The following is a 27940-nucleotide window of genomic DNA, read 5'->3' on the forward strand; positions in this document are numbered from 1 at the left end:
CGGGGCGAGAGCGCGGTGGGCGGCCACGGCCCCGCGTGGACTGGGGCCCGCGCGGGCGTTCCCGGGTGTTGGGGGAGGGCGGGGCGGGGGCGGGGCCGCCGGGGCTCGGGGGCGGGGCCCTCGGCGGCCCCGCCCGCCCCGCCGTCCCCTCCCGCCCCGCCCCGCGGCCCCGCCCTTCCCGGAAGGGGTGCGCTGCCGGCTAGGCCCTGGCGAAATGAGGACGATACTTAGCTACCTCACGGGGCTCCTTCCAGAGCAGAGACGCCCTTCCCACTGGGGTCACCGTGGAGGACGTGGGGCAGCTGGCGTGGGGCCCGAGGGCCGGACACAGGACGGAGAAGGGGACGGGAGGAGAACTGTGAACTCCCGGGCCCCCAGCCTGGGCCGGGGCCGAGCGAGTCCGACCAAACCAGCACCCCACCCCCCGACCTCTGTCCGAGGGGTCCCACAGAAGGCCTGGCTTTGGCCTCCTGGGCCCTGGCCCGGCAGGCAGTGGGGGGAGGGGACACAGCCTGTCCCACCCCCCACCCCCGTACGTGGCCCGTGGTCTCTATTGCCACCTGCTGCGGGGGCTCTCCCTGCGTGGGGCCTCGAGGTGGGGGTGGGGGTTCACCCTCTGCGCAGAGGCGGGCCTGCTGGTGCCTGCTGCCCCATCCCCTGCCCAGCTGGAGACTGGGTGCTGGCCCAGGATTCTAGGTCATCCAGAGGGCAGTGGGCCCCAGGACCCCTCAGAAGTCCAAGCAGGGTGGTCACTGCCTCCGGCTGGCACTGCCTGTTAGAGGAGGCACAGCGAAGGCAAAACCTCCCAGAGAGTTTCCTTTTTGGAAACTTGGAACCAGCCTCTTCTATATTTTCCAGGGGAGGGGGCAGGGGCACAGGCTGGGTTTATGGCAGTGACACTATTTGTGTAATGATGTCAGCTCCCGCAAGGCTTCTCGGCAATGTCAACAGCTGGGAAGGGCCTGGATGGGCATGGGATACAGGTTGGAAGGCAGTCGGACCTGGCTTCAGGGGAAGGGGATACCTCCGGTTGAGACAGAGTCTGCTGGCTCAGTGATGTGTCAGGGTGCCCGGGCCATGGGCAGGCAGGGGCAGGAAGGACCAGGTTCCTGGGGGCCCAGGAGGCCAGGACCACTTGTGCTGCCCTACTCTCAGCAATCCAGAAAGGACAGAGGCCACTGGGCCAAAAAGGCCTGTTCAGTACATGTGCCTGTTCAGTGTGCCCAAGACCCCCTTCCAAAGGCTCCTGGAGACAGTCCCTAAGCAGCTGCCCCAGGCCTTCCGGCCTGATCACCTGCACAGGGCCTGCACCCTGTCCAGCCTTGCTCCCTGCCTCCCCGAGCTCTGAGCACTGCCCAGGGGCCTCCGTTCTGCATCCTCACTCCTGGCATGTTGGATTGGAGGCCCAGCCCCCCTCTCTCAGTCAGGAAATTGGTTTCATTTACCCTGCCCAGGTTTGGTTGCTTAAAAGGGTTGTCCCAAGAAAGGATGAGGCTTGGCCTGGTGGTGCTCTGGCCTCCAACAGCCTCCTCGATTCTGCCTGCATTTACTGAGCACCTGCTCCACGCCAGGCACAGCCTGTCCTCTCGAACACCCCTGCGAGATGGGTTCTCATGCCCATTTCCACTGGTGAGGAAGTGGAAGCACATGTGCCCAAGGCCACAGGGCAAGTAAGTGGCAGAACTGGGATTCAGACCCCAGAGCCAGGTCTTCTCCCAGCGGCCATGCTGCTTCTGCTGCACAGGGTGCTGTGGCCCCACCTGCTTGATTCCCCAAGCAGCCTGCCCCTGATGACCCTGGCACCTAGCCTGAAAACTGAAGCAGAGAGGGGGCTGCCCTAGACCTGAGGGGTAGCGTAGGTGATGCTTAGGCCTTGGCTACTCCTAAGAGAAGGCTGCACGGGTGGTTAGAGGAGTCCCCGAGAGACAGGGGCAGGGAGAAGACAGAACTGTCCTGGAGGGGAGATCCCCTCTACCAGCAGCCAGCGCCCCTCTGCAGCCTCGTGCTGGTGGCCAGCTGCCCTTAGCATCTTGGAGCACCACCAGCCTCGAAAGGCACTACGCTCCGGGGACAGTTGCCCTGCTTCTCTCTACACCAGCGAAGCCTCTCGACTCTGCCCAGACATCCCACTCTGGGGTGTCACACCCCCGTGTCCCTTCGGGGTTTGCACTTGTGATCTTTGAGCCCCACCCCCACCCCTGGGGAGCAGCATAGTACCCTGCTTTAAAATCAGCCAGCCTCCAGCCTTGCCACCCCACACACCCCCGCTCAGCACCCCGAGGGCACGTGCTGTCCACCTAGGGGGCTGGCCCCTGGAGAATGTGTCCGGGAGCCACAGCAGCCAGGCAGAGGACAAGGTCACTACTGGGAAACCACGAGCATCACGGGCTGCCCTCCCCACTGCACGGGGCCCAGCCAGAACCACTCACTGCTGCTCGGGTCCGGGCCTCTGGCCCTCGGTGGTGAGGACCAAGCCTTAGGGAAGCACCCCTCTTCCACCCCCAGGCCCCCCAGGAGGAGATGGAAATAGGAATTGAGGTGTTCTGGTTTGTACAGTTAGGAAGGGATGTAAAATGGAACTAGATTTTGATTTTAAAGAGTGTATTAACCTGAATTGTGACATGTAGGTGTTTGAAGAAAACCATGCCAGGTTAGTTTTTTTTGTTTTCTTTTTAAAGACAGATTGCCCAGTTGTCCTTTTTCTTACCCACTGGGTGGTCTGTTGCCCCCGACAGCTGAGTGCCTGCTTACAGACACACAGTAGTAACGTGAAGGATATGGGGTGGGGGGATGTGGCAAGGACATTGGGCTGCCCGGCCCCTCCCCTACCTGCCTTGAGGATGACAGTGGGGCCTGAACTCACCTGCAGGCTGTGGTCTCGGTCCTCAGCGAGCTGGGCAGGAGGTGGCACCCTTGGACTCCTGCAGTCACAGTCCGGGGAGGCCGGGAGCCACCCCAGTTTGGAAGGAGACTGAAGTGGAGGAGAGACCCTAAGAGGTTGGGCAATGGCCCTTTTGGGAAACTGAAGAATGTTGGGGTCTCAGCACCCCCGGAAGCCTGAAGAGTGGACCAGCTAGACTCAATTATGGGGTCCCTGGGCCATGGCCCAAGGACGGGCTTTCCTGCGAGCCACAGCCATACCCCAGGGGTATCAAAAATGTGTATTTGTGGGGTTTTGCCCCCTGCCAAAAACAAAGCCAAGCCCACTCCTGTGTCATTGGCCCTCGCTCCCAGTCCCTGCTCCCCAGTGACTCCCCCCTCCCTCGCTCCCTCCTGTGGTTCGGATTTCTGTTCACTCGGAATTGTAAATGTTTAGTTGTGACCATGACACACTGTTTGGGTCGGTGTCCCTTTCCGATGCATACTAATATATTATGGTTATTATATATGAATATATTTAATGACGTGGAAAAAGTTGTGGATTTTCTTTTTTTAAGGGTTTTTTTTTTTTTTTTTTTTTTGGATTAGAGTTGTAATGGACCCAGATGGAACTTGTAACGTGGGCCCCACATGATAGAACTAAATTTAAATTCAGATATCAGTTCAATAAACTCTTGTACACTGTCCTCTGTCTCCCAGTCTTTATTGCTGGGCCTGGTCCCTGGATGGTGGCGTCGGGGGGAAGGGACGAGGACAGCAAGTCTCGGGCAACTTCAGGAATATGGCTTCTGGTCTCTGACCCTAGCTCTGGGAGACACAGCCCTAACTGTACCCCCAAAAAGGCAGTGTTGCTTGGGAAGTCCCAAGATCTTGAGTGGGGTCCCTGAGATCTTGAGCTAAGAAGCTCTTTGATGAGACCTTCTGTATCTCAGTTCCCTAAAAATCACCCCTCAGGATCCATCCTCGTCACTCCCTGGGGCTCCAGGAAGAGAGGACAAGGGACAGGGAAAAGAGGGTCCCCTCCCCCTTGTCCCAGAAGCAGCTGTAGGGTAAATGGGGCCTCTTCACCTTCCCTGTTTGACTCAGAACCTGCAAGTAGGTGGGTTTTTTCTTTTTGCCTTTTCTGTAACCAGTTTCTCCTAGTCCAAGCCAAGTCTCCGGGTTCGTGAAACCCAAGCGGTCTCGCAGAAGCTTTTTCAAACCATCGCTCCAGACCCCGTGCAGTGCAGAGTCTGGGCGGGCACCAGTGCCACATGGCCACCAGGAGCCGAGCTCACTGGGCTGCTGAGAGGCTATATTTAACCCCCAAATGGTTGTGATTTCTTTATGAAACAAACAATTCAGTCATTAGGAATATGTTGTGTTTCCATGCAAAGTGGAGCTGAGCGTCACCAGGAAGCTGTCACGTCTGCACCCAGCTGTTCTGAGGACAAGCTCGTGGGGCCCTCACTGATTTGGACACAAGCTGGCCCGGAAGGTCCTTGGCCGGCTTGTGGCGGGCTCACTGGTGATGCCTTGGGCATCCCTTAGCTGCTTCTCGGGAAGAAACAGGCACGGCCCATCCTCCTTCGGGGGGTTCCACCCAGGGAACGGGAGCTGTGCTCGCAGAGCGGGCATCGGACTCACGGGTGGTTTCCAGGGGTCCCGGTCAGTCTCAGGTGGAAGTCCCCACTGGAGGGGCTGTACCTGATAGTGGGTGGGTAGGGACAGGATCCCCGTCTCAGCTGGCCAGGTGGGCCAAGGAGATGGCCTGCTGGCAGCCTCAGGCTCTCCCTCGCAACCAGCTCCTGACGCAGAGGTGGGTGCTACCCTCGGAGTCTAGTTCTCAGGTCTGGTCATTTTAGGTCCAGGCTGTGGTGCCCAAGGGCTGTGGTGCTGTGGCTCTTTTCTGTCCTTTTTCAAAATACTGCCTGAGCCTTGCGGGGAGGGCAGGTCCTTGGGGGTCCCTCCACAGCCAGCCCGTGTTGGCCCCCGTTGGCCCCCGTAGTGCCAGTCCAAAGCCTGAAGGAAAGACACGGTCGATCAGAACGCGGACAGTAAAAAGCACTTCCAGTTCCCGAGGGCTCACCCTGTGGGTGGGGAGAGGGCACTGGCATCTGCCACACTCGCACAGTCCCGGGAACAGGCTGCTTCAGCCAGCTGGAGGCCCCTGAGCAGGTCGCTGCCAAGCCCTAGCCCGGGGCGGTTGGAAAAGCCCATTTTAGTGACTGGAATGCTGAGGCACAAGGAAGCTAAGCGGTCCCTGTTGGGGGCACAGGGCCCCAGTGCGGTCCAATGAAAAGCCTGGGCGGGCGGGGAGGCTCACGCATCCCCCCACCCCTCAGCCTCCCAGAGACAGTGCCCTAGCTGGGAACTGCCCGCTAGGTTTCAGATTTTGTTGAATAGACATCTCTTTCCATGCTCTTTTAAGACTAAATAAAGACATATAAGAAACATGCCAAGAAAAACTGGGAGTGAAAGGAAGAAACGAGCCAGTGAGAAATACAGTATAGGGGTGGATTAACTCCGTGCTTTGTCAAACTGGAGACTCAATGGGGCAGCAGGTCACTGCTGGAGTGGGGGGGGGGTGCTTTTTGTCACTGGCATGCCATTGGGAGGAAATCTGTGAAATTGTGTGAAGCCATTAGAGGAGAGCAAGTCTTCCAGACCCCTCTTTAAAATAAGCCAAACAAAGACACCTAACTCCAGCATGTCCAGGCTAGAAAACCCAACTAGTTAAGAGGCGACCTTAAACTAGTTATGCGCCTAGTTAACGTGGGCCCTGAAGCAGCAGCCAGGAAGGCCGGGAAGGCTAAGGCCTGTTCTCCTGCCCAGGGAGGAAAATGGACGCGTAGGACCCCCAGTTCTTTGAAACGAAGGAGAGAACCTGACATTCTCAAAGGAGAGGGCAGCGGCCCTGTGGGAGGAAAGTTCCAGGGATCTGCAGCTTTGAGAGAAAGAACAATTTTTGTCAGGCTATCAGGTTGGGGGCAGGTGGAGGAAAGAAGCCAGAGGATTTTTCATATCGAAGCCACAAAGGACTGGAGGGTGACTGCGCCAGGCCGGGGCCCAGGGCTTCCTGATGGGAATGGGTCTTCCCAGGGCTAATGGGCGCTCAGGTTGCGTTACATTTGTTAATAATAACGAGGCTTAAATGAAACTGAAGTACCAGCTGTACCCAGATATTTGTATTTCTTTATATGGTATCCCGACTTAAAATGTTTGTAATTAATAATCAGTGAAGTTAAACACTACTTAGAACTGTTATTTTAATCAAGTTGGTTTTCACTGAAAAAGCACCAGAGGTGACTGGTGCCAAGGTGCTGGGTTGCCTTGGCTCCTTCTGTGTGGGCGGAGGCCCTAAGGCTCCCTTGACGACTCCGGAGCACTGCAGTCCTGCCCTCTTTGAGGAAGAAAGCCAGGCCTTGCCAAGACAAGCTGGAAAATGCCAGCGTGATGTGCCACTGGAATCCACAGTGGATCTCAATGCAACAGACCCCCCAAAGTGGCTCATCCAGGTCCCCCACGTCTGCCCTTGGGTTTAGACTGGGGTGGGTGTTTTGTATGAGAAACCCCATCCCGTCAGGACGGCTCACGGCGAGGACCGCCTTCCCCTGGCCGCACTGCCCAAGGCCTGCCTGGCATGGCAGCTCCTCCCCATCTAAGCCCTGGGCAGCTTTTCCTAGACCTCCCTGTCCGTGGGCCCAGAGAAGTGGAGCAACTTGTCCAGGGTCACAGAGCTGTGCTGGGACTCGAGCCCATTCAGCCAAAAGAACAGAAGCTGTTGTGTGCAGACAGCTCAGTGTTTGGGCTGAAAAGGCCTCCGAGTGGGACTGAGCCAGGACTCCGTGGCTCCGGTTCAAAGGCACCCCGGGAGTTGCCGGGACTCCGTGCTGAGCAAGTCAAGAGGAGGTGAGAAAGTCAAACAGACCTTCAATGCCGCCTCCATGAATCCCAAAGTGGGGGACTCCAAGGAGACCGCTGTTTAGACAGATTTGGGGTTTCACGTGACAAAACAGAAAGATCTGGCTCCGCGGATTCTTGTTCCAGTATTGGGTGATCTAATAGCAACCGCCCGGTGCCCGGCAGGGAACACACATCCCGGCGCGACTTCCCGGCCGCAGCCCCGGCTCCCTGCCTGGCACGACCCTTTGCCTTCAGGCGCACGCCCAGCTAGAAATTGAGCCTGCTTCCTTTTCTCTCCCTCTCTTCCCTGACAGCACGACTCATCCTCAAGGCTGCCCACACTCCCATCCCTTTCCCACCTCCGGACTATGCAAAATCTGCTACAAAAACCCCAACCCCCTTTTCCTAGGCCTGGCCTAGGTCTGCCCATGGCTGGCAGCCCCCAGAGCTCAGCTGGGATGAGGGTCCCATTCTCCAGGAGAGCTTTGTTCTCTGCCCTGCCCCTGTCTCACGTCCTCACCACGATCTGTTCCTTTGCACCAGGCCCAAAGCCCATGCAGAGCCCCTGGACTCTGGACCTGGAGGTGACCTTGAAGACTCTCTGGGTTAGACCTGTGTCTGGCTGAGTCGCGCAGTGGGAAGTATGCATTCTAACCTCAGACCTGTGAGGGAGGGATGCCCTTCTCTCCATTCCCTAGATGAGGAAATGGAGTCTGTGGCCACAGAGCTGGTGAGTGCTGTGGCAGTCCCTAGGCCACTCACTGCTTACTTCTGGCACACTGCCTTCCGGGCTTTTCCTGGCCCCTTGTGGTGGAGTGACAGGCTCTGGCCAATGAGTTATGAGCAGAAAGGGGTTCATGTCTGGGCTGACTGTTGAATTGCTGGTGTGGGACCTGCTAGAGCCTTCTTTACATCTGCCACGGAGACCACAGGAGTCCAGGTGGTGCTTGTCCCTAGGCCTGCATTCTAGAGTGAGGAGCTGGGATCAGAGTCCCCTGGTCCACCTGCAATGGACATGCAGCCTGAGCAAGACGTTGGCATTTGGGATCTGAGCCATCAGGACTGCGGGTGCTTGGGGATGCAGTGCCATCTTGTCTGTCCTGGTGGATATAGAGACCTTTCAGAGCCCAGGTATGAGCCCAGGCAGTCCCGCTCCAGGGCCTGGCCGCACCTGTGTGCCACTTGGCTTCTCAAAGGACAGCACTGTGTGGCCCAACCAGGTGGAGCTGGGCAGGTGGGGCCTTGAAACCACCCTGCCCTTTGATGGGAGAGCGGCCAGCAATAGGGACACCCATGTTTTGCAGCAATTTATAATTTATGGAGTACCGATAGGCACAGCTACCCCTGCATGAGAGCCAGGCGTCTGGACTCCAGATCACAGTTCTTTCCAGCACACCTGGAGTCTCGAGGTCCCGGGAAGTACAACGAGCTGCCCTGCCGCCCCCCTCCTGTCCAGAGAGGGTTTCAGGTCACACCCAGTTGATGCTGGGCTCTGATAGGTCTCTGTATCCAACAGGACAGGCGAGATGGCACTGCGTTCCCCTTTTTCTGAAGTAGGAAATCAGTGAAATCTTGTGCTCTGGAAACTGCCCCCATTGCCACCCCTTATATTCTGTCCTCAGGCCATGGAGAGCAGAGCAAGGCCAGCTGCCCCTCCGCCCCGTCCTGCTCAGACCTCACCAATACACCCACGACCATCCTTTGTGGCCGAAGCGCCCGCCTGTCTTTTGACACATGTATGCACGGGCACCCCATCCGCTCCTTCACACGCGGGGTGGGCACAGCCAGTCCAGCAGTCAAATAAAGACACCCCTTTCTCTTCACCCTGAGCAGGACTCTCCAACCGGACCACTGCCCGCTCCATCCACACGGACCCGACACATTCGATTCTGGTGGCTTCTCCAGGTAGTCACCTGCGGAAAATGGGGACCTGCCTTTGCTGAGGACTTTAGCAGGATGTGTTTCTGGTTCTAAAGGCAGTTCCTGAAGGAGAGCCCATGCGGAGCCCTGGGGGTGACCTCGGGCTGGGGCGGGGGTTACAGCCTCAGCTCCTGACCGCACAGGCCACCCCCCTTCGCACACCCTCACTTCCTCGCCCCTCCCCTGGCCTGTCCCATGGGGCCGGGCCTGTTCACTCGTCCCTCCACACGTGACTCCCCCAGTGGGGCGGCCAGAACCCACTGTGGGCAGCTGCCCTGAGGACAGAGACCACTTGAGGGGCTTCTGGAGAGCATTAACCTGAATCAAGGCAGAAATCCAAAGGGTCACACAGGTCTGAGTCCTCTGGGCGACTCTCCAGAGCCACCAAACTATTTGTCTTTGCTGAAGCAACGCATGCCAAGGACTCAGAGCATTGGAGTCATTTATTGAGAGGGGATTTCGTGTACCAAAAGGGTTCCGGGGCTTGGAGCTGTCACTGGCAGGTGTCATGGCGGCTGGTTCCTTTGTTGCCATTACTTGGTGGGCCAGACGGCCACGACCACGATGGCCACAAGCAGCAACAGAATCACCATGATCATCCCTGGAACAGAGAAGCACAAAGTATCTCTTTTAATGACTCTTTCCTGAAAGGCATCACACATTGCGCTGAGGATCTGCAGAGAAGACAGCAGCTCTCCAGAATGTCCCCAGGCACCTCCGGTGCACGCTCTGGCGGGAGGGGCTGGGGTCAGCTGGCTGCGAGATGGAGCAGGGAGGCCTCTGGGGGAGCTGGAAAGAGCCAGGACCACGCTGATGCTTGTGCCAGCAAATGCCGGCACCCCCAAATGCAATAAACTGGGTGGCTCTGGGAGAGGGGAGGCTGCTGGATGTGGCTGCCTCCTTGACCAATCAGGCTTTGCATTGATGAAGCATTGATAAAGCAAAGGGCTTTAGGAGTCTACCAAAAAAAAAAAAACAAAAAACATTAATTCTAGAATCTATTTTCTCCACTATCCACATGGCTGCTTCACCTTTTCTTCTTGAGCCCATCTATAAAAAAAAACCCTCCCCTAAAGGGACTTTTTCTTCTCATATTTATTTTCTCTGAATGTTCCCTAGTTTGATGTCCAAAAACTTGGGGGCTGGAACACACAAAAGAGAGCATCAGTCCTCCCAGCCATCAGCTCCCTGGGTCCAGCTCTGCTGCTGACCTCATCCCACCTGCTCAGGGTCACGCGTCCAGTCTCACTGCCCATGCCTTCAAGTGACGCAGATGAAATGGGCCCAAGAGAACACGGCCCTTCCATGCTCACTGACCTGGAATTTGACGAGAGCTCACCATGAGCAGGCACCACGCGCAGATACAGACACAGCCTGACAGAGACGAGGGCATGGCTACTACAAAGGAAGAATTCAGTGCCAGTTCCTGGTGCCCCAAGATGGAAGTGAGGGGCAGATGAGAGAATGTACACAGAGAAGCTTCCTCAGGTAGCAAGGTGACTCAAATGCACAGGAAGGTACTGGTGTTTTGCCACCAGGCCTGCTCACCTCGGACGAAGGAGCTGTTTCAGGGGAGGGTCAGGATTCAAATGGCTCATCGGGCTGTTGGAACCACTACCGCGTGAGCTCCCCCTGCACCCCTCGGGCAACCCTGACATTCACTGCCTTCGTTTGGGGGTCAAGAAGCTGGTGTGCAGCCCAGGGAGGCCCCACAACGACACGTGCTGGGCACTTCCTCCCAGGCAGCGTATGCTCAGGAAGCAAATCTACCCAAACGTTCCCCACGAGGATGATAAACCAGTAAGGGAATTCGTCTCCTTACTCATACTCATGCCACACGGTCACATCCTGACAAAGCATCTCTCTCATTCTTTTGGGAACAGAGAAGGAGTGGCAAGGGGTGGGTGGGGTCTGGATGGCACCCGCCAGCCCCTGCACCTGGCTTTGGACTTCTCTCCCACCCTTCTTGTAGGCAGGGCTAGGGCTTTGGAAGACCCCTTAAGGGTTCTGTGATCAGAGAGATTATTTCACTTTTCTGAGCTTCAGTGTCCCCACCTGCACTGGGGTGACAGGGCAGCTGGCAGAGGACGCATGGAGGCACTCGATGAGCCAACATGTCCCCTCACACAGCCCCGGACCTTGTCACAAGGGCTTGGTAGGCACTGGTTCTTCTTATTACTACGCAACTCCAGGATGTTCTTCTCCTCCCCCCCGCCCCCGAATGTGCACACATACACCCCCAGCCTCGTTCCCAGGGTGCCCTCCACCCCGGAAGCACCCTCACTCCTTTGGGCCTAGGGGAATCCTACTTCCTATGCAGAGAGCCCTGCCCCCTCCCGTACCTGCACTGCTGGGGCTGTTCCTCATTGCCTACCTCCCGGTCCTGAAAAGCCTTCTATATGCTTAGAAGTTTAATCAGAGGGGAAAAAAGTTTAATTGGAGCATGGCAGATAAAACACCTGCCACTCATTTAGCCCGAGTGGACACTGGATTTTCAGCCCAGCCTCCCCCACTCCCAGCAGCGTGGCTGCAGAGCCTCGCCCACGGTGGCAGCTCTCTTCCCAGTCTCAGCCTCGCAGAGCCAGGCCCACGCTGGGTCTGAGATGCTCCAATACCTCCCGCTCCTCTTTCTGCTGAATATGTCCCCTTAGGGCATACCAACACGCTACATCTGTTTATTTATTTATCATTGTTAGTTGGAGCTGCCCTCTCAACAGCCACTGGCCACACGTGGCTATTTACATTGAAATAAAAATTTAAATGCAGTTTCTCGTGGCAATGATCGAATTTCGAGTATTCACCACGTGTGGCTAAAGGTTACCATTTTGGACAGAGTCGATAAAGACTATTTCCGTCATTGCAGAAAGTTCTATTGGGCAGTCTGGGGTAGAGGATGGGGCTCTGGGGACTTGACTTCCTGCTCTATCCCACCATCCCTAACAGTCCCTGGCACATAGTGGAGACTTAGTCCATCTTCGTTGAAGACGCCTTCTAACCACCCTACACTGGGAGGGTCTCCCACATTGGGAGCTCTGCTTTCTCTTCTTCCTGAGCTGTTTTTTAAATTTTTAAAAAAATTTTTATTGATAAATCAACATACAAATATACAAACATTTTTACCATACATGGTGTACAATCAATGGCTCACAGCAGCATCACATCCTGAGCTGGTTTTGTTAAATTACATCTTTCTAGGAATTTACCCATTTCTTGTATTACTTTTAAGCTTTTGGCATAGGTCCCTCTTTTCTAACATCATTTGTATATTCTCTTTTTTTCCCTGACCACCATCGCCACAAGTGTGTCTATTTCCAAGAACAAATTTTGACTTTGTGATCCTCTCTCATTTCTTTTCTGTTTCATCAAGTTCTGCTTTTATTTCTCAAACTTCCTGAGAACTGGAACTTTTTCATCTTTCTCCTAAATATTACCCTCTAAGACTATAGTTTTTCATATGGAGTAATTTCATTGTTGATAATTGTGAAATTGTATATATTTAAAAATTTTCAATGATGATTTCTCCTTCGGCCCAACACTGATTTAGAAGTCTGTTTTTAAATTTCCAATTATGTTGATATATGCTTATCAAAATATTTTTTTAAATTCTGAGATAATACATGTACTATATTTTGATGTGGAAAGATCTGTGATTTCCATTAGTGACTAAAGTCACTATGAATTATGGATGTTGCCAATATTCATAATTGGAGAAAATGCTAAATTGCAATCAGAGGTTAGTGAAAGTAAAAATGCAATTTGCTTTTCCATCCAGGTTCAAGGACTCCCCAGATTCTATCCATGGATCCCCTGCAGTCATGCAGTTCAGGCAGCAAATGTTTTTTTTACCTTTCCTTCTTTCTCTCTCTTTTTTTTTTTTTCGCATGGGCAGGCACCAGGAATCGAACCCAGGTCTCTGGCATGGCAGGCAAGAACTCTGCCACTGAGCCACCGTGAACCCACCCTGGGTAGCAAACATTTTAACCCCAACCCCTGTGAAGCACAGCATAACCATTGTTTTAAATATTGGGAAAGGGCTTAAAAATATGTGTCAAGCATCCTTGTGGTTTCCCAGTGGCAGTGAGTGCATTTTTCCTAACCCACCCCAGCGTCTTTCTCTGAGGAGACAGCCTTGTGACGCTCCCCTCTCTCAGGAACCTACTTTTTTCTCCTGTTTTCATGTGGACATTAACCCAAGCCTCTACATTAGGCATCAGCAAACTACAGCACATGGGCCAAATCTGGCTTTGGCTTGTTTTTATAAAGCATGTAAGCTAAGAATGGTTTTTACATTTTTAAATGTTGTTTAAAGAAAAAAAGGAGGAAGAGGAGGAGGTGTGACAGACACTGTCCGTGGCCTGCAAAGCCTAAACCATTTTACTCTCTGGCCCTTTACCGAAAAGTCTGCCGACCTCTGTTCTCCATCACTCAGGCTGATAATGACCCAGATGTGGCATCAGTCCACTCACTCAGGTCCTGGTTTCCAGCTCTCTCTTCATTTCTTTCACCTGGGGATTCTCTTTCTTCCTTGTAAATTCAGCTCTGCATTAATGTTTTGGGAGAGTGTAATATTTTATCTAGCATTTCAAGATTGTTGTAGTGAGATGGTTTGTGTATGGGTGTGTGCTATGCACGTTTTAATATTGTCTTAGTCCTTTTCCTTGGCAGGACCAGAAGAACAGATCTTCTTTTCATTCATTTCAGTCTCACCTCTTCAGGCTGGCCAAAAGTTCCCCCTGGGCAGGAGTCCCACTACTCAGTTATTCTGCTACAGCAATGGTGCTTGATTGAAAACCTGTGCCTGGCCGGGATGAAGGGCTCACGTTGTGCAGCATCAGGAGAAAATAATGGAAATGGAGGAGGCAGACAGACGAGGGTGGGGTGTGGGGGTCAATGAACAGCACCCCAGAGCCTGGGCTTGCCCTAAAGGCAATGGGGCGGAGCTGGTTTTTTTGAGGAAATAAGGGAGGTTGCTGAGTGGTGCGTTAGGAAGAAGTATTGTAATTGACGCTACAGCTGAATCACCGTGGGGAAAGTACTGGAGGCAGAGAAGCTTCTTGAACAGCAAGAGTTCTGGTGTGAGACTGGGATGGCTAGAATTGGGAGGCCAGTATGGGATAACTGAGATAAGGAAGGAATGGCTATGAACAAGTGATTTTTAAAAAGTGATCCTGAATTTTCAAATCAGTGTGATTAAAGTGATAAAAACAAGGAAATCCAGAAAAACAACTGGATGAGAAGAAAAAGCCACACATCTGGTTTAGTTGCTACATGTGAAACTTGAAATCCAAGGAAAGAGGCTCAAGGTATGGCGGGAAAAGGCCATTTCTTACTTGGTCTCCTGCCATGACCCACTAACCTGCTGCTTATTTCACTCAGTCCATTCTCCACAACTGAGCCAGAGTAACTTTAGGTTGCAGATCAGATCATGTTGACTTCCTTGCTTAAAACCTTATGACAGGGGCAGGCCACAGTGGCTCAGCAGGTAGAGCTCTCGCCTGCCATACCGGAGACCCGGGTTCGGTTCCCGGTGCCTGCCCATGCAAAAACAAAAAAAGCAAAAAACTTATGATGGCTTGAGGGGGAAAAAAAACAAACAAAAATCTTACAGTGGCTTCAACTGAAGTTCAAACTCATTTTTTCATTTGCTGTTTGGTCAATTTCTTCTCCAAGACCTTCTCTGGATTTGCATTATTCTTCTTTATCCGAATCGTGGCCGTGAACGCCCGCAGCCTGGCCTGCGCTGTGCTGTGCGCCCACCGCCCTGGCCTCCAGCTCGCCGGCTCCCTTCCCAGCTCCTGGCGCACGCCAGGGCTGCCCCCTCCTCTCGGCCCAGTTAATCCCTTCTGGTCCTTCAGACTCAGCACTCGGGTCATTCCCTCAAGGAACTCCTTCCTGACCACTAATTAAATGTGCTCCCATTGTCCCCCTCGGCCTCTCCACAGTTTCCCTTCTTAAATCACTGTTCCTGGACTTGCTCATTGACTAAGTCCTCCTTCACTGGCAAGGAAGCTTCTGTGACAGGGACTGTGTGTATCTATCTTGTCACTGCTGTACCCCTAGTACTCTGAACAGAGCCCGGCATACAGAGGCACGCTAAGTTGTTTTTTGAATAAATGAATGAAGGTATTGAATAGCTGGAAGGGACAAGGGGAAAGATGCAGAAGGAATAGTTAACAGGGAGGAAGCTGAGAAAGTGTGTCAAGGAGGCCAAGAAAAGAGAAAATTCAAGGAGCAGCCAATGCCAACCAACAAGCCCTGCAGGGACGCCCAGGAGGGTAGGAGAGAGGAAAGCTCCTGCGTTTCCGAGACCTTTAATAGTGAGGTTTTAGCTGAATGGGGTGTGGGTCAATTCGAACTACTATTAAATTATTAATTCGGGATTCCTTTTAAAGCTGTCAGGTTCTCCATCGCAGAAACTGTGAATTATACAAACTCTGCCGCGGTAAAGGTACAGCAGGTGGTACCATACCTGTGAAAGATGAAAATGCACGTCAGCTACTGACACCTTCCATAGGAACTTAATAGGTAAAAAACTGGGTCCTTGTCCAACGCTGAGAAGTGGGACTCTGAGAGCCATGACAAATAGGACTTCTACATTTTAAACCCTTTCAGAGCAAAGAAGGGTCCTCTGGTGGGAGGATTACAAGAGGTTTAAGTAAACTGGTGTGCACCGAGGGTCAACTGAGAAAATCATTTCGCCATGGCAAGTGACAGCGATAAGCAAAAAGCCCACCTTGGCCCTCTGGATTCTTTTGGGCAAAGAGAAGGTGTTTACAGACCTTATCGCTGCAGTCCTTTCTTGCTAAGAAGTTTGGCTTTCTTGGAATGTGATCCCAGCTCTGGCACCTTTCCTGAATGGAGCCTCTCTCTGAAGAATGCTTTTTTAGAAAAATCCCAGAATCTTTTTAGAGCCGGGGAAAGATAAGCCACAATGTACACGGAATAGTTACCCGTGCCAGGCTTTGCACAAAGTGCAGTGGGTGAATTGCCACACTTAGTTCTCTCCAGGAAATAATTCTCGGCTTCGTTTTACATATGAGGAAGTGGAGGTTCCGGAAAGCTAAGTGTCTTATCCAAGGCTCTAGGGCTAGAAAGAGAAAGAGCTGGATGGGGACCCAGGGGTGTCTGGCCCAAGGCCCACGCTCTTAACCCTTTCTCTGCACCAGGGGAGCCTGCTCCGGGTACCGTGACTCAATGGATTGTGGGTTTTCCCGGGAGAGAGGCCCAGACTCCTTTGGGCTAAAACCCTGGGATAGTTTCTTGTTTTTCCCCCCTCTTCTCTTTTCTTTTCATTGTTTGTTCTTTTTAATAACTTTTTCTGATGGAAAATTCTAAACACATACAGAACTAGACAGAATAACATATTGAACCGCCACGAGCTATCACTGAGCTTTTACAATGAACCATGGTCAGTCATATTTCATCTCTACCCTCACTGCTCCCTGCCACCGATATATTATTTTGGAGCCAATCCCAGATGTATTTCATCTAAAAATATTTCAGTAAATATCACTAAAAGATAAGGCATCATTTTAAAATACAAAAACAATAAAACAACTCCACCACACAGAGCCATGAAGGGGCTGATACTTCTTAAAGATGGAGACAGGGAATCTCTAGTACTTTAGACCCAGGAAAGTGGCTTCAGGGTGGAGGGTGCAGGAGACAGTCCTGCCAGAGGGACACAGGGGGATCTTGAGTAGGGCTCAGCCACGTGTGAAAGAGAAAACTTCTTTCTTTTGCTCGGAATAGTGCTTAAACCTCAGGGGGTCTAGCCATCCATCCCCCAGTTAAGGAAATGTTTGACATTTCAGAACGAGGAAAGACAGTTGAATTTCTGGGAACCTGCCAATTTCTTAAACAATGAATGCTCTTTGCCCCCAACCCCAGCGCAAAAACACCTGGCAGACCCCTGACAATGGGCTCATTTCCTCTGTACTCCACTGGGCCGGCTGCTGCTAAGACGGGCACCTGGAAAGGCAGATTCTCCTTCCAATACGCAAGCGTTCCTCTCCGGGGCAGGAGTGGGATGTCAGAGTTCCACTGGTGGAAAAAAATGTCCATTTCCTTTGGTCACTTTACCAGATGACTATTACTCAACCACTTCCACTATTTACATGTCCAGCTCACAGCAATTAGAGAAAGATGTAAGAAAACAAACTCCTCAAACTGAGAAAGGTTATTAAACAGCCTGTCAGGAGCAGCGCTGGGTTTGCTGAAGATTGCTCATCAGCACTCAAGGTCCATATTTTTTCCAGTAAAACACTGGAAACCAGAAAGTTATGGATGTTGTGCTGCCAACACCTCGGCCACAGCTTGGGTCTCAGTAACAGCCCTTAGGCCTTCCTGAGGCAGAGGAGAAGGAGGAGGAGGAGGGAGAGGAGGAGATGGAGGGGAAAACACAGAGTTTGGCTTCCTTTGAGAGGGTGAGGCAGATTCCTTTATTGGCCACTTTTACACTTTGGCTGTAGCGGGGACGGGGAGGGTAAGGATGGTGGGAGAGGAGGCAGGGAGGGGAAAGGGAAGATGAAGCCGATTTTATCTGGCAGTCTTTTGGGCTGGTTTTGATGATCACATCCTGGGTGCCTGTAACTGTGAGCTGTATTGAACCAAAATACATGTTCTCACTTTGCATGCCTTCTAATGCACACTGGAAAAATCAGGGCCAAAACTCTGCAAATAAACTCCTTATCTTTCCCCCTAGATGGGACACGACTTTCAGGGATGTAAATCTCCCTGGCAATTTGGGACATGACTCCCAGGGATGAGTGTGGCCCTGATACCATGGGATCGAGAATGCCTTCTTAACCATAAGAAGGAAAAGAAATGTAGCAAAATAAGGCTGCAGTGGCTAAGAGATTTCAAATAGAGTTGACAGTTCCTTTTGTAGGTTACTCTTAAGCAAGCTTCAGCCAGATACTGCGAATTGCCATGGTATGCCAAGCTCCAAACAACAGTATTCCTAAAAAGAAAATTAAAGGAAACCCAGGACTCTATCTAAAACTATAAAACTTTTACTTATTATTTTTCAGAAACTTAAAACCTCCAGATTATTCTTACACCAGATAAGTCAAAAACTTAGAGATACCAGTCTCTCCTAGAACAGTAACCAGGTGCATTTCCTACTCCATAATATCGACACCCCTTTTCAGCTTGAAGAAGTTAGAACGGTCATTGTCCAGATGTCCCTGAAGACTGGATGGACAAATGAGTAGGAGGACTTGTAACAAACAGTTAGGATTTAACAAATGATTATCAATACTGAATCATTATATCAATACTTCTTTTTAGTTTCTAGAGTATTAGAGCAGCCGGGAAAAAATTCCTGAAATTTTGGAACTGTAACTCATACTGTACTTTGAAATTTGCTACATGTAACTTACTAGTTGAATTGAAATTTGAAATTTGTCATTTTTCTGTATATATGTTATATTTCACAATAAAAAACCTTCTTTAAAATGTAAAAAAAAAAAAAAAAAATCAGGGCCAACAGGCAACCCTGATGCAGCTAATGCCCTCTCAAGAACAACAGAAGACATTTCGGGAAGATTCTTGCAGGGTTTTTTTTTTTTCTTTTTTCAGTTGTGCCTGTCAATAGGTGACATTTGCTTATGAATTAACCAGGTGGTTCTCACTGATCACACGGTAGGCTCCTGAGTGTGCAGCAGACTCCTGAGTTGAGGTGGGAGAAAAGACAAAACTGGAATATTTGTTTTCAAAAGTTCATGTAAATGTCCCCTTTAATCCTATTACTGGGCAAATAAGCTAAGAAAAGAGTAGAGGCCCTGCAGAGAAGGTGAACATATTGACATTTTGATTTTCAGATTGCACTGCAGTCGCTCTTGAGAGCTCCCGCTGCCTGCGCCTGTCCGCTCTGGCGTGGGGCTCACTGGCCAGCCGGCCACGGGGCATGGGCACCAGTGGCCTTTCTCCAACCTGCCCAGCACCTCAGCTGGGCTGGGGGCCACCCCCGCGGGTGGTAGGGAGAGGGGCATCCACTTGTCTCTGCTCTCTCCTCCCTCGGAATCTGTTTTACCCAGCAGCCCCCATTTTCATTTCCCCAGAGAGTGGTTCCAGGGAGACACGTGCAAAAGTCTGCCTGGTTTCCTGAGTTTGGTTTTGCTTCCTAGTCTGGAATTTAACTCATCCCTCCAGGTTTTCCTTTCTCTGTTTGATGGCTAAGCCTTCCTCTGTCGCTCCAGGGGGTCACCCTCCGTCCCGTGAACAGACCTTACATTCTCTTGCACCCTCCATTTTTATCCCCACCACTTTCTCACCCTACATTGGGACCATCACCTCCCTGCTCAGCTCAGATTCCACACCTTGCAAGATGGCTCAGCCCAGAGACATCCTGCCTCCCCTGAGGTCACAAGCACTGACAGCAAGGCTGCTACTGTTCAATGACTGTCCTCTATCTTTAAATTCTTATATGATTTACTAATATGAACATAGGAGCTCTAAAATCAGGTGATGGAAAGGGAACTGGCTTTGGAATCTGGAAGACCAGGACTCAAATCTGAGCCTTACTAGCTCTGGGATGCTGGGAAGGTTTCTTAACCCTCTGAATTCTGTTCCATCATCTGTAAAAGCACAGACGAAAAATACCACCTCATAGGCTTCTTGGGAGGAATAAATAAGATAAAGCACATAAAACTTCTAGAACATAATTGGCACTCAATAAATTGTAGCTACCATAATATTCCTTATATAACTCATTACCTAAGAACGGTACCTTGTATCTGGCTGGTGCCCCATAAATGTTCTGTGAGAAAGCCAGTCTCTCCGCTTAACAACAGAATAAAGTATCATTTGCTCCAGAACAGAAGGAAGAGAATCAAAAACAGAGAAGCACCTGGGTGGCATTTGGTTTAGAAACAGAGAGACCAATTCTAGCCGAGGCATGGCAGCAATGACGAACGCCCAGGAGCGGCTGGAAGTTCAGAGTGGAATCTCTGGCAGCATCCGTTTAGGTTATTAGCCACAGGAAGGGCAGCTGTTCTGGGCTAGATTCTGGCTGAAGTCAAAAGGCAAGCGCAGCACAACCAAGTGGACGCCAGGTGAGAGGAGCTGTGAAAGCGGAGATGTGAGCGGCCCTTGAGGAAGTGAAGGTCAGAGCAGGGCAGGCATTTCAGATGGGGTCACAGACCAGAGAAGGGGGAGGTTAAAGCCAACCGAAAGGGGAACAGGAGAAGGCCAGTTCCTTCGAGACCGAGATGATCTGGTAGAAAACTTGAAGGCAGCTCTGCAATTGTGCCCAAAATTACAGCATGTTTGATTTGGTGGAGAAGGGGAAGAGAGGGAATCTGGGTAGTCTGGAAAAGCTGGCACAAATAATAATAGTGGTGATAAAATGATAAAAAGTACAACAACAACAATATAGTAAAAGCACAGAAGTCACAACGCTAAAGCTACTGTTACTTCCATTAGATACATCTGCTCAGAAATGTTTACAGTACTCAAATGCCCTATTATTTCCACCATGAGCCAATGAGACTAGTAGGGCAACAATTTCCTCAAATTTATAGCTAAGAAAACAGGGGTTCAGGGGTTAAGCAACATAACAGAGCTCAGAGAAAGCAGACTAGCTGAGGCTAGAAACCAGTTCTCACGTCTAACGCAGGGAGCCTTCCCCACCGCCCCTCAAAGTGCCCACAAAGGCAGCAGGTCAGCAGCAGAACTGGTTCAGGACAAATGGCCACAATCATGCAGCTGGTCTGGCTGGGCCCGAGAAGCCAAGGGTCAGGACAGGGGGAGGGCTGTCAGGGAGTCCCGCAGGATGGAGATGGGAAACCACGGCTGGTGACGCAGACGTGGCCACGTGACTCGTCAAAGAAATACACGAAGGGCAAGGAATATCAGCTGCCAAACAGTATCTGCCTATGTTATGGTTCTCTGAAAACAAAGCAAAACCTGAATTAAACAGATCTGAGTTTTGCCTTGGCTTTATGTCCTGCCGATTGAGTATGTCATCAGCAGTCTCTGCCTTCCGGAAGACAGTGGCCTAGGCGTAGCACGGTGGGAAAGGAAGGGCTTGCACGTCCCGGCTGGGCCCCCACCTCGTCCCCCAGGAGGGTCACCCAACGTCCCCGCATCTGGGTCTCCCCACCAGGAACAAGGGCTCACACACACTCCCCAGGGCTCGGGAGGGGACCCGGCATATTGGCTGCTGCTGACTAAATGGTGGCTCCTTTCTTTTTCTTTTCTTTGTCCTCTTTGTGTGTGTGTGTGTGTGTGTGTGTATAATTTTTAGGAATCGGGGTGAAATCCACACAACATAAAATTAAGCATTTTAAAGCGCACAATTCTGGGGCATTTAGTATGTTTGCCATGTTGTGCAATCGTGACCTCTGTTTAGTTCCACAACACTTGGCTCCTTTCTCTTGAAAAGTACAAGTGTCCTGATGGTAAGAAGTGGGGTGTTCTCTGAGGCGATCCCTCCCAGGACCCTGGGGGGTGGAGGGGGTCCATCCTTACACAGGTAACTCCCCCATCTGGTCAAAATCCACGTCCCTGGCACTGACCTGGATCCCTCTTCAATGCAGACAAGAGGTAATGCTCTGTATAAACACAAAAACTTGAAAAGAATCAACTCTAAAAGGGGGGTGAATGTCAGAAAAGAGGCTGGTAAAGAGAGATACATCTGGGGGCCAGAGAGACTGAGAGTCTTTTCAGGCAGGAAGCAGAAATCAGGGTAAGGTGACCTGAAAGGAGTGGGGGCTTGGGAGCGGGGTGGGGGAAGACTTGCCTACAAACAGGAAATGAAAAGGTATTAGGACTGCAAGGGAGAGCAAGGGAGCTGCACGGAGGCTGAGTGAAAGGCAGCTTCCCGGGCCCTGGGATCAGGGGGACCAGTACCTCTGCAGGCTCCAGGGGGCTCTGGGGCAGTGGTCAGTGCCTGTGGGTGCCGACACCCTGTCAACAGACACCGGGCTCAGGGAGCCAATCTCACCAGGCCAGGGCAATGTAGGTTGCAACTAAGGGATCAGACTTGTTCGTCAAGCTGTCCCAATATAAGATCTCCTCAAGAGAGCTGGACTGACCCACACCAGAACTTATTAGATAAATGTTTACTGAGTATCGACTATGGGTTACTTCCTCCCGATGCAAGGAGGCACAGTCTAGTTCTTTTGGGGGTTCATGGTCTCATGGGAGAGGCAGAAAGCCAATCCCAATCCTACCTCCCCAAAGCAAAAATAAAACTCTGCAAATGATAGCTAGTCCTTAGAGAGAATATGTCAAAACTCACTCGTTGCTGCTCCCTCTACAGAGTGCTGAGCAGCTTCTAGACCTCATCTGTGTTCTTAAGTCTCATTCATTTCCCCTCTCTGAAGTAAGTTCAGCCCAGCAATCACTGCAATTCAACAGCAGTATTCAATTGTCAAGAGATAATCTTTCATATCAGCAATCAAAAACAGCTTATTATGAGTTGTCAGGGCAATAATTTATTGCCACTTCTCTGATGCATCAATATTTGCTAAGAAATAGCCCCTCATCATGCCCCGTATCACTCCTGGGAATGTGACTCTGTCTGGGGTTTGGCAGAAATTCAAGTGTCTTTGAAAACATGGTCAAAAACTCTGTTATGGATATCTTGTTTTGACAACTCCCTCTGGACTAAGTGTCAAGAGATGTCTGAATGGCTCCAATCAGGCTATGGCATCACCATTCCAAATCCCTTCATTTGTCCTGCTTGGACCAGGACTCATAACCTGGCATCAATTAGGGATGCCGGCAAGGTGACAGGAAGGCACTGCTGTCCAAGTTCTCGGTCAAGTAGAGAAACCCAGGGCAGAACAGTATGGCTACCCAGCCAATACTGCCTCAACACAGCAAATGCTCAGCCATAGGATTATTTTTCAAAAAGCAAATCATTGGATCGTGATACAAAAAGGCTACTAGGTGATGGATCTGAACTGAGTCTCTAAGTTCCAAACCTCAAAACACACATTACAGTGGTGGCCCAGCACTCATGTCTGGTCAGCTTGACCCTGCCTCCACATACTGTTAATTGGTCTGGAGACAGAGCCCCAGCAAGGCCAACTGGGTTCTCTCCTCCAGGAATTTGGGTTTTCAACTGAGTAGGAGTGGGGCTGAGTTACATTCTGGCATGGTGGTCCACAAACTTGGGCTGGAAGGTCTAGGACCTGCCCAAATTCCTGCCCTTCCTGAGACTTGGTTGGTTCAGCTATTCCTTGGATTCTTGTAAGTAACCCAAGATCATTCATATAAATTACTTGGGGAAAAAAATCTAAATGGGTCAGAGTCATTTTCTCTCACTTGCAACTAAGAGCTTTCAATAAAGAGGTCCTTAGCAAAGATAACTATTTGTCTCTAGTTATTTCAAAAAATGTAAGAGCAACATAGGAACTATTTCACTTTATCAGTTAAGCTTTGAAAGGACAGTACAAAGCCAAGCTCTTTACGGCACGTAAGATTCCATGCTGCCTTATTCCGAATGGGTCAAGGTCATTTTGTTAGTTAGATTCAGTTGTCAAGTTGGCCAGGTGAGCATACCTATTTCTGTTGCTGCAGACACAAACCAATGGTACGTGAATCTCATCTATTGCTAATTACATCTGCAGTCGGCTAGGAGGCGTGTCTGCTGCAATGAGTGACGTTTGACTTAATTGGCTGGTGCTTAAATGAGAGATCGCAACATAGCACAGCCTAGCAGCTCAGCATTCCTCATCTCAGCACTTGCAGCTCAGCCCGGGCCCTTGGAGATGGAGAAAGAAATCACCCCGGGGAAAGTTGTTGGAACCCAGGGGCCTGGAGAGAAGACCAGCAGAGACCATCCTGTGCCTTCCACGTAAGAAAGAACCTCAGTGGAAAGTTAGCTGCCTTTCCTCTGAAGAACCAACAAAATAAATCCCCTTTTATTAAAAGTCAATCCGTCTCTGGTGTGTTGCATTCCGGCAGCTAGCAAACTATAGCAGTCATGATAGAAACAGTTTTTACCACTGAGAGGCTTTCCCAGATACTAACCTGTCAGAGTACCAGAGCCTATTATTTTACGAGTATTCTTTGGTTAATGAGATAGATGCTGTCTTGAACAGTCAGTGTGAATAAAGAGGTGTGCTTAAGTTCTGGGGCAAAGGTCCTGGAAGAAAGATCAGGTCAGGAGGTTCGTCCTCTGAAAACAAAGCTAACAACAAACACTTTGGATGGGGTAAAGCTTAGAACCTTCAAGTTGGGGGTGTTCGTTCTCTGGGATGCACCACGTATGGGGCACAGCATCTGCCTGGCTCAGGCAGGACCTAGACAAATACACAGCTTTCCTCTTGCCATAGTCCTTCCAACAAGAGCCAAGGCCACACCATTACTGGTGCCAGGCACTGTTCATGCATTACCTCCTTGAGCAGCTCTGTCACTGTTTAATCGACAAATGAAACAAAAGCTTCCCATTCTGATGTGGTGAGCAAAACCAAAACAGTATTGCTAACCTCTCTATCTTGCATCTTTCTGGTATACTTTTAATTTGTTGAACAAATATTTATTGAGCATCTACAGCTAACAACTACTCTAAGCACTGGGGATGCAGCAATGAACAAAACAGACCAAAAACCCATGCCCTAAGAGAGTTTATGTTCTTGTGTTGTGGCCAGATGAGGTGGAGAGAGATGACAAACAAAATAAGTAAATTATATACGTTCTAGTAGATAAGTGTAATGGAAAATATAACTTAGTTCTTCCTATTGTGTATCCTAGGATACTTAGGACAGTAGCTCAAAGACATATATCCCTTTTCCCCCAGGTTCCAAGGAAGGGCTGGGGGCTGGGGAGAATGCTAATACTTTCTGGAAACGAGTCATCTATCCTACAGTGAGATTTAGAAATACACTGCAGGTGAAGATTAGGGTGCCTTCCTATATGGCATCAGGAAACTGCCATCCTTATAAATGTTAATAATATGTAAGCTTAGAAATAACACATTACAAAAGTTGGATGGAATGAAGAGTGATGTAATGACAACTAGAAACAGAAGGGGGACTTATAATGGTATGTTGAAAAAGGAGAGGTGGAGAGCAAGAACTTGTCAATGGGTTTCCAGCACTTTCCAGGACAGGGTAGGTCTGGTACCTCCTTGGTCTATTGGGACATGTGGTCTAACCCCAACCAAGAAGCAGCATGCTGCTTCTTGTAGTGGCTATTTCCCACATGGCCTGTTTTGACAGTTCTCTGCCCAAATGAAAAGTGTGCTTCTTAAAAAATGATAGTTGTTGCCTTTATTTCACTTCATACTAACGTGCTGGCTGAGAGTTGCAAAGTGCTGGCCGTTGGCTGGTTGCTGAAACGAAAGGAGGCCAGATTGTGGTGGTAGAAGTACACGAAATAGTAGATACAAGGTGTCACCAAATGTTTGGATGAATTTGGGTAAACACATTTTGATTAAAGTGGGGAATGCTAGCACCAGAAAGCCTAGGAAAGGAGAGCCACTCTGTCATCTTGGAGGCCACCTCTCCCCCCATCTAACCTCAGCATTCCTTTGGCCTCCAAGGTGACGTGGTCTATATATAATCAAGAGCCACAGTGGGTGTGGAGTGGGGGGGATCAGAAGTAGGATGGCTTTTAAGGGCTAAGGGTGAAAAGAAAAATAAGGGGAGGGTGAGATAGCCAGGCTTGGTCCTTTTACTTTAAAAGCTGAGTTTTTCTCCAAATAACCAGAATACATGTTATTCAGTTTGGAGGTAAAAGCCTGCCCCCATGGTTGAGGCAGAAAAATGAGCTCTCCTATGTCTAAAAGGTCACTCCTGCTGTCAAGTGGCTACCATCAAGCAGTCCTAAGACCTCTCACCCACGAATTTCCTGCACCATGTGTGTCTCTTCCTAACTGTACAGCAAAATGGTGGAGGGCATGAATGGGTGTGAATGCAAGGGGTCCCTCTCTGGGAGGTTGTATGTACAGAGGAACAAGGTTGCATGGTGGGCTGTGACACTGCACTGTTCTCATTCAGATCACAGCTTTGAGGTTTGAGAGAGGTACCCAATCCTCTAAGCCTAAAGAGGGGGAATAAGAACCCATGGCTCACAGGGTTGTCTTGGCAATGACCAAGATGATGTTTAGGGCCGAGGACGTTGCCTGGTACATGTGAGCTGCTTTCGATACCAAATGGAAACTGTTCTTGCCACCAGCATAGCATTCACAATCATCAGTCTTTGGACAGAAGGCACCTCAATTCGCCCCACTGCCACGATCACCCTGATGGGGACTGTCACAGAGATGTTTCCCTATTTGAAACATGTCCCTCAGAGTGGAACATCTCAGCAAGAAAAGGAATAGAAAGATAGCAGACATGACCATTGTCAGTGCAACCAAATACATCTGCAGACATTTTGTGAAAATCTTCTCTCTTCAAAGACTCCATTATGAACATGGATTTTTAAATTTTTAGCTCACACAAAATTCTCCAATAGCCTATATACTTATAGGTAAAAAAAAAAAAAAAAAAAATTACCATATTAATAGCACTTCAATCAAATGCAATTCCTATATGCTCTATCAGAAGGGAAGTGTATCTTCTATCCATGTGTCCCAGGTTGTCTCCACTCAAGGCCCTGGGACACAAATTTAATGATGTCACTGCAGTGAGACACTTGACTGCAGGGACAGAGATCAACACCCAGCATGCTGGTCAACTGCGGACTTAATTAAGTAGCAGGAAGAGAGCCATAGGAGTGTGAGTTCCGTTGGTACCACCAAGGTTGATGGAGTGAGAACAAAACAGAGATTTAGATGCCTCACTACACTGGATCACGGAAAAGGGCCTCTTACCAGAAACAGCTCCGAAGTGTGCTGATCATTCTGGAAAACACGTAGGAACAGCAGCGACAGTCAGGCTCAGCCTGCTCATGCTAAAAGCAAGGTTATCAAGACAGAAGAGTCATACATGGGGTGAAGACACCTCTTCCTCGTCATCAGGGAATGCTGCCTTCATGTCGCCTCCATTCGGGACCATTCCTAAACAAATCTCACAACTCCGAGGAAGTCCTACTATGGATGGCGTATCAGAACTTGACCTGTGTGTAAGGAGGCTGACCCACTCAGAGGGGACTGTCAGCATAGCGGCAAATAATCAGGGTTCCTAAGTGGTGCCCTCCAGTCCCTACTTGGCTCCAAGACACAGACGTGCAAGCTTTCTGAGCAGGTTAAACACTGTCACCAATGAACCTACTGAAAGCAAACAGGCAAAACCACAAACCATAAATCCTAGAGTAAGGTCAGCCTGAAAACCGCCAAGCAAGGATTCCACTGACCTGGATGGTACTAGAAGAAGGAAGAATAGTAGTATTTGAGGTCAAAAGACCCACTGTGGCAGAGTTAAAAGGGTGTGAAACATCTTAAGGGAGCTAGCTTGGAGTGCTGTAATAGGAAATGGGGTGGCTTATCATTTTTCCATTCAGTGCTAAGGGGTAGTTAATTAACTATGACAGTGCCCAGTGGCTGGCTCCTAAAGCACTTTGAAGGACAAAGCCACTCAGGCAAAAGGGCTTCTCCCCTCCTTCTTCAGGTATAAGGGCCTAAATTAACCACCAAGACACAGTCACGGAAAGGTACACTGATAACACAACGGGGTGCCACGGGTTCCAACGTTCAGGACAACATCAGGAATTTGCCCCCATGTACCCTCACGAGACCATGAAATGGCTGCCTTTCAAATGTCTATTGCTGGGGGTGGGGGGAATTGGTGTTTGAGGATAATATTGAAATGATGCCATCAACTTCTACTTATCCACCCTTCCGAGGAAAGAAGAAGCAGACTGGACTATTCAAAATGTCAGATTTGGCTTGAGATATCTGTTGGTCCACACTGAACAAGGGCTGTCAGATATTTTGGAATTCATTTTGAAGATAAATAATAAAGTTGAATTATAGCACATTCCCAAAGAAATGATCCAGTTTTCCCTTTCTGGTCTCCCCCTCCGACATATCAGGCTCCTTCACATCTCTGGGCCTCAGCTCAAACGTCTTTCCAGTGACACTTTCTGTCCTGTGCCCAGGGAAGTGTTGGTTCAGCTTTTCTGAGGCTTCTTTTAGAAAAATCACCATTTTATGTACTTGGATTCATGATTTACCTTCCCCGATAGTCTGTAAATTCTTTGAGAACAGATCACTGCTTCCATGTCTGTGTTTCCAGGCTGTTACCCCCATGTGCCTACTACAGACAGACAAACACATGCACACCAGACACACACACTGTCAACATTTATTTGTGTTTGGCTCATTGTAGAACAGCTCATTGTTTTTCTCAAATAT

General features: G+C 50.2%; 1 protein-coding gene across 3 annotated transcripts in view; it reads right to left on the reverse strand.

Annotated features, from left to right (window-relative positions):
* Window positions 1-9110: 9110 nt before the first annotated feature.
* STX8 (syntaxin 8) overlaps window positions 9111-27940 on the reverse strand; it is a 302127-nt gene continuing 283297 nt past the window's right edge. For all 3 annotated transcript variants that reach the window (XR_013177896.1, XM_077165960.1, XM_077165961.1), the window contains one exon: window positions 9111-9286. Coding sequence is in view for 1 of the 3 variants with exons in the window: in XM_077165960.1 (XP_077022075.1) it covers window positions 9219-9286 (68 nt within the window). In the remaining 2 variants the exon portion in view is untranslated. The remainder of the gene's footprint in view (window positions 9287-27940) is intronic.

Source organism: Tamandua tetradactyla, chromosome 6, assembly GCF_023851605.1.
Source record: "Tamandua tetradactyla isolate mTamTet1 chromosome 6, mTamTet1.pri, whole genome shotgun sequence".
In the NCBI taxonomy this organism is placed as follows: domain Eukaryota; kingdom Metazoa; phylum Chordata; class Mammalia; order Pilosa; family Myrmecophagidae; genus Tamandua; species Tamandua tetradactyla.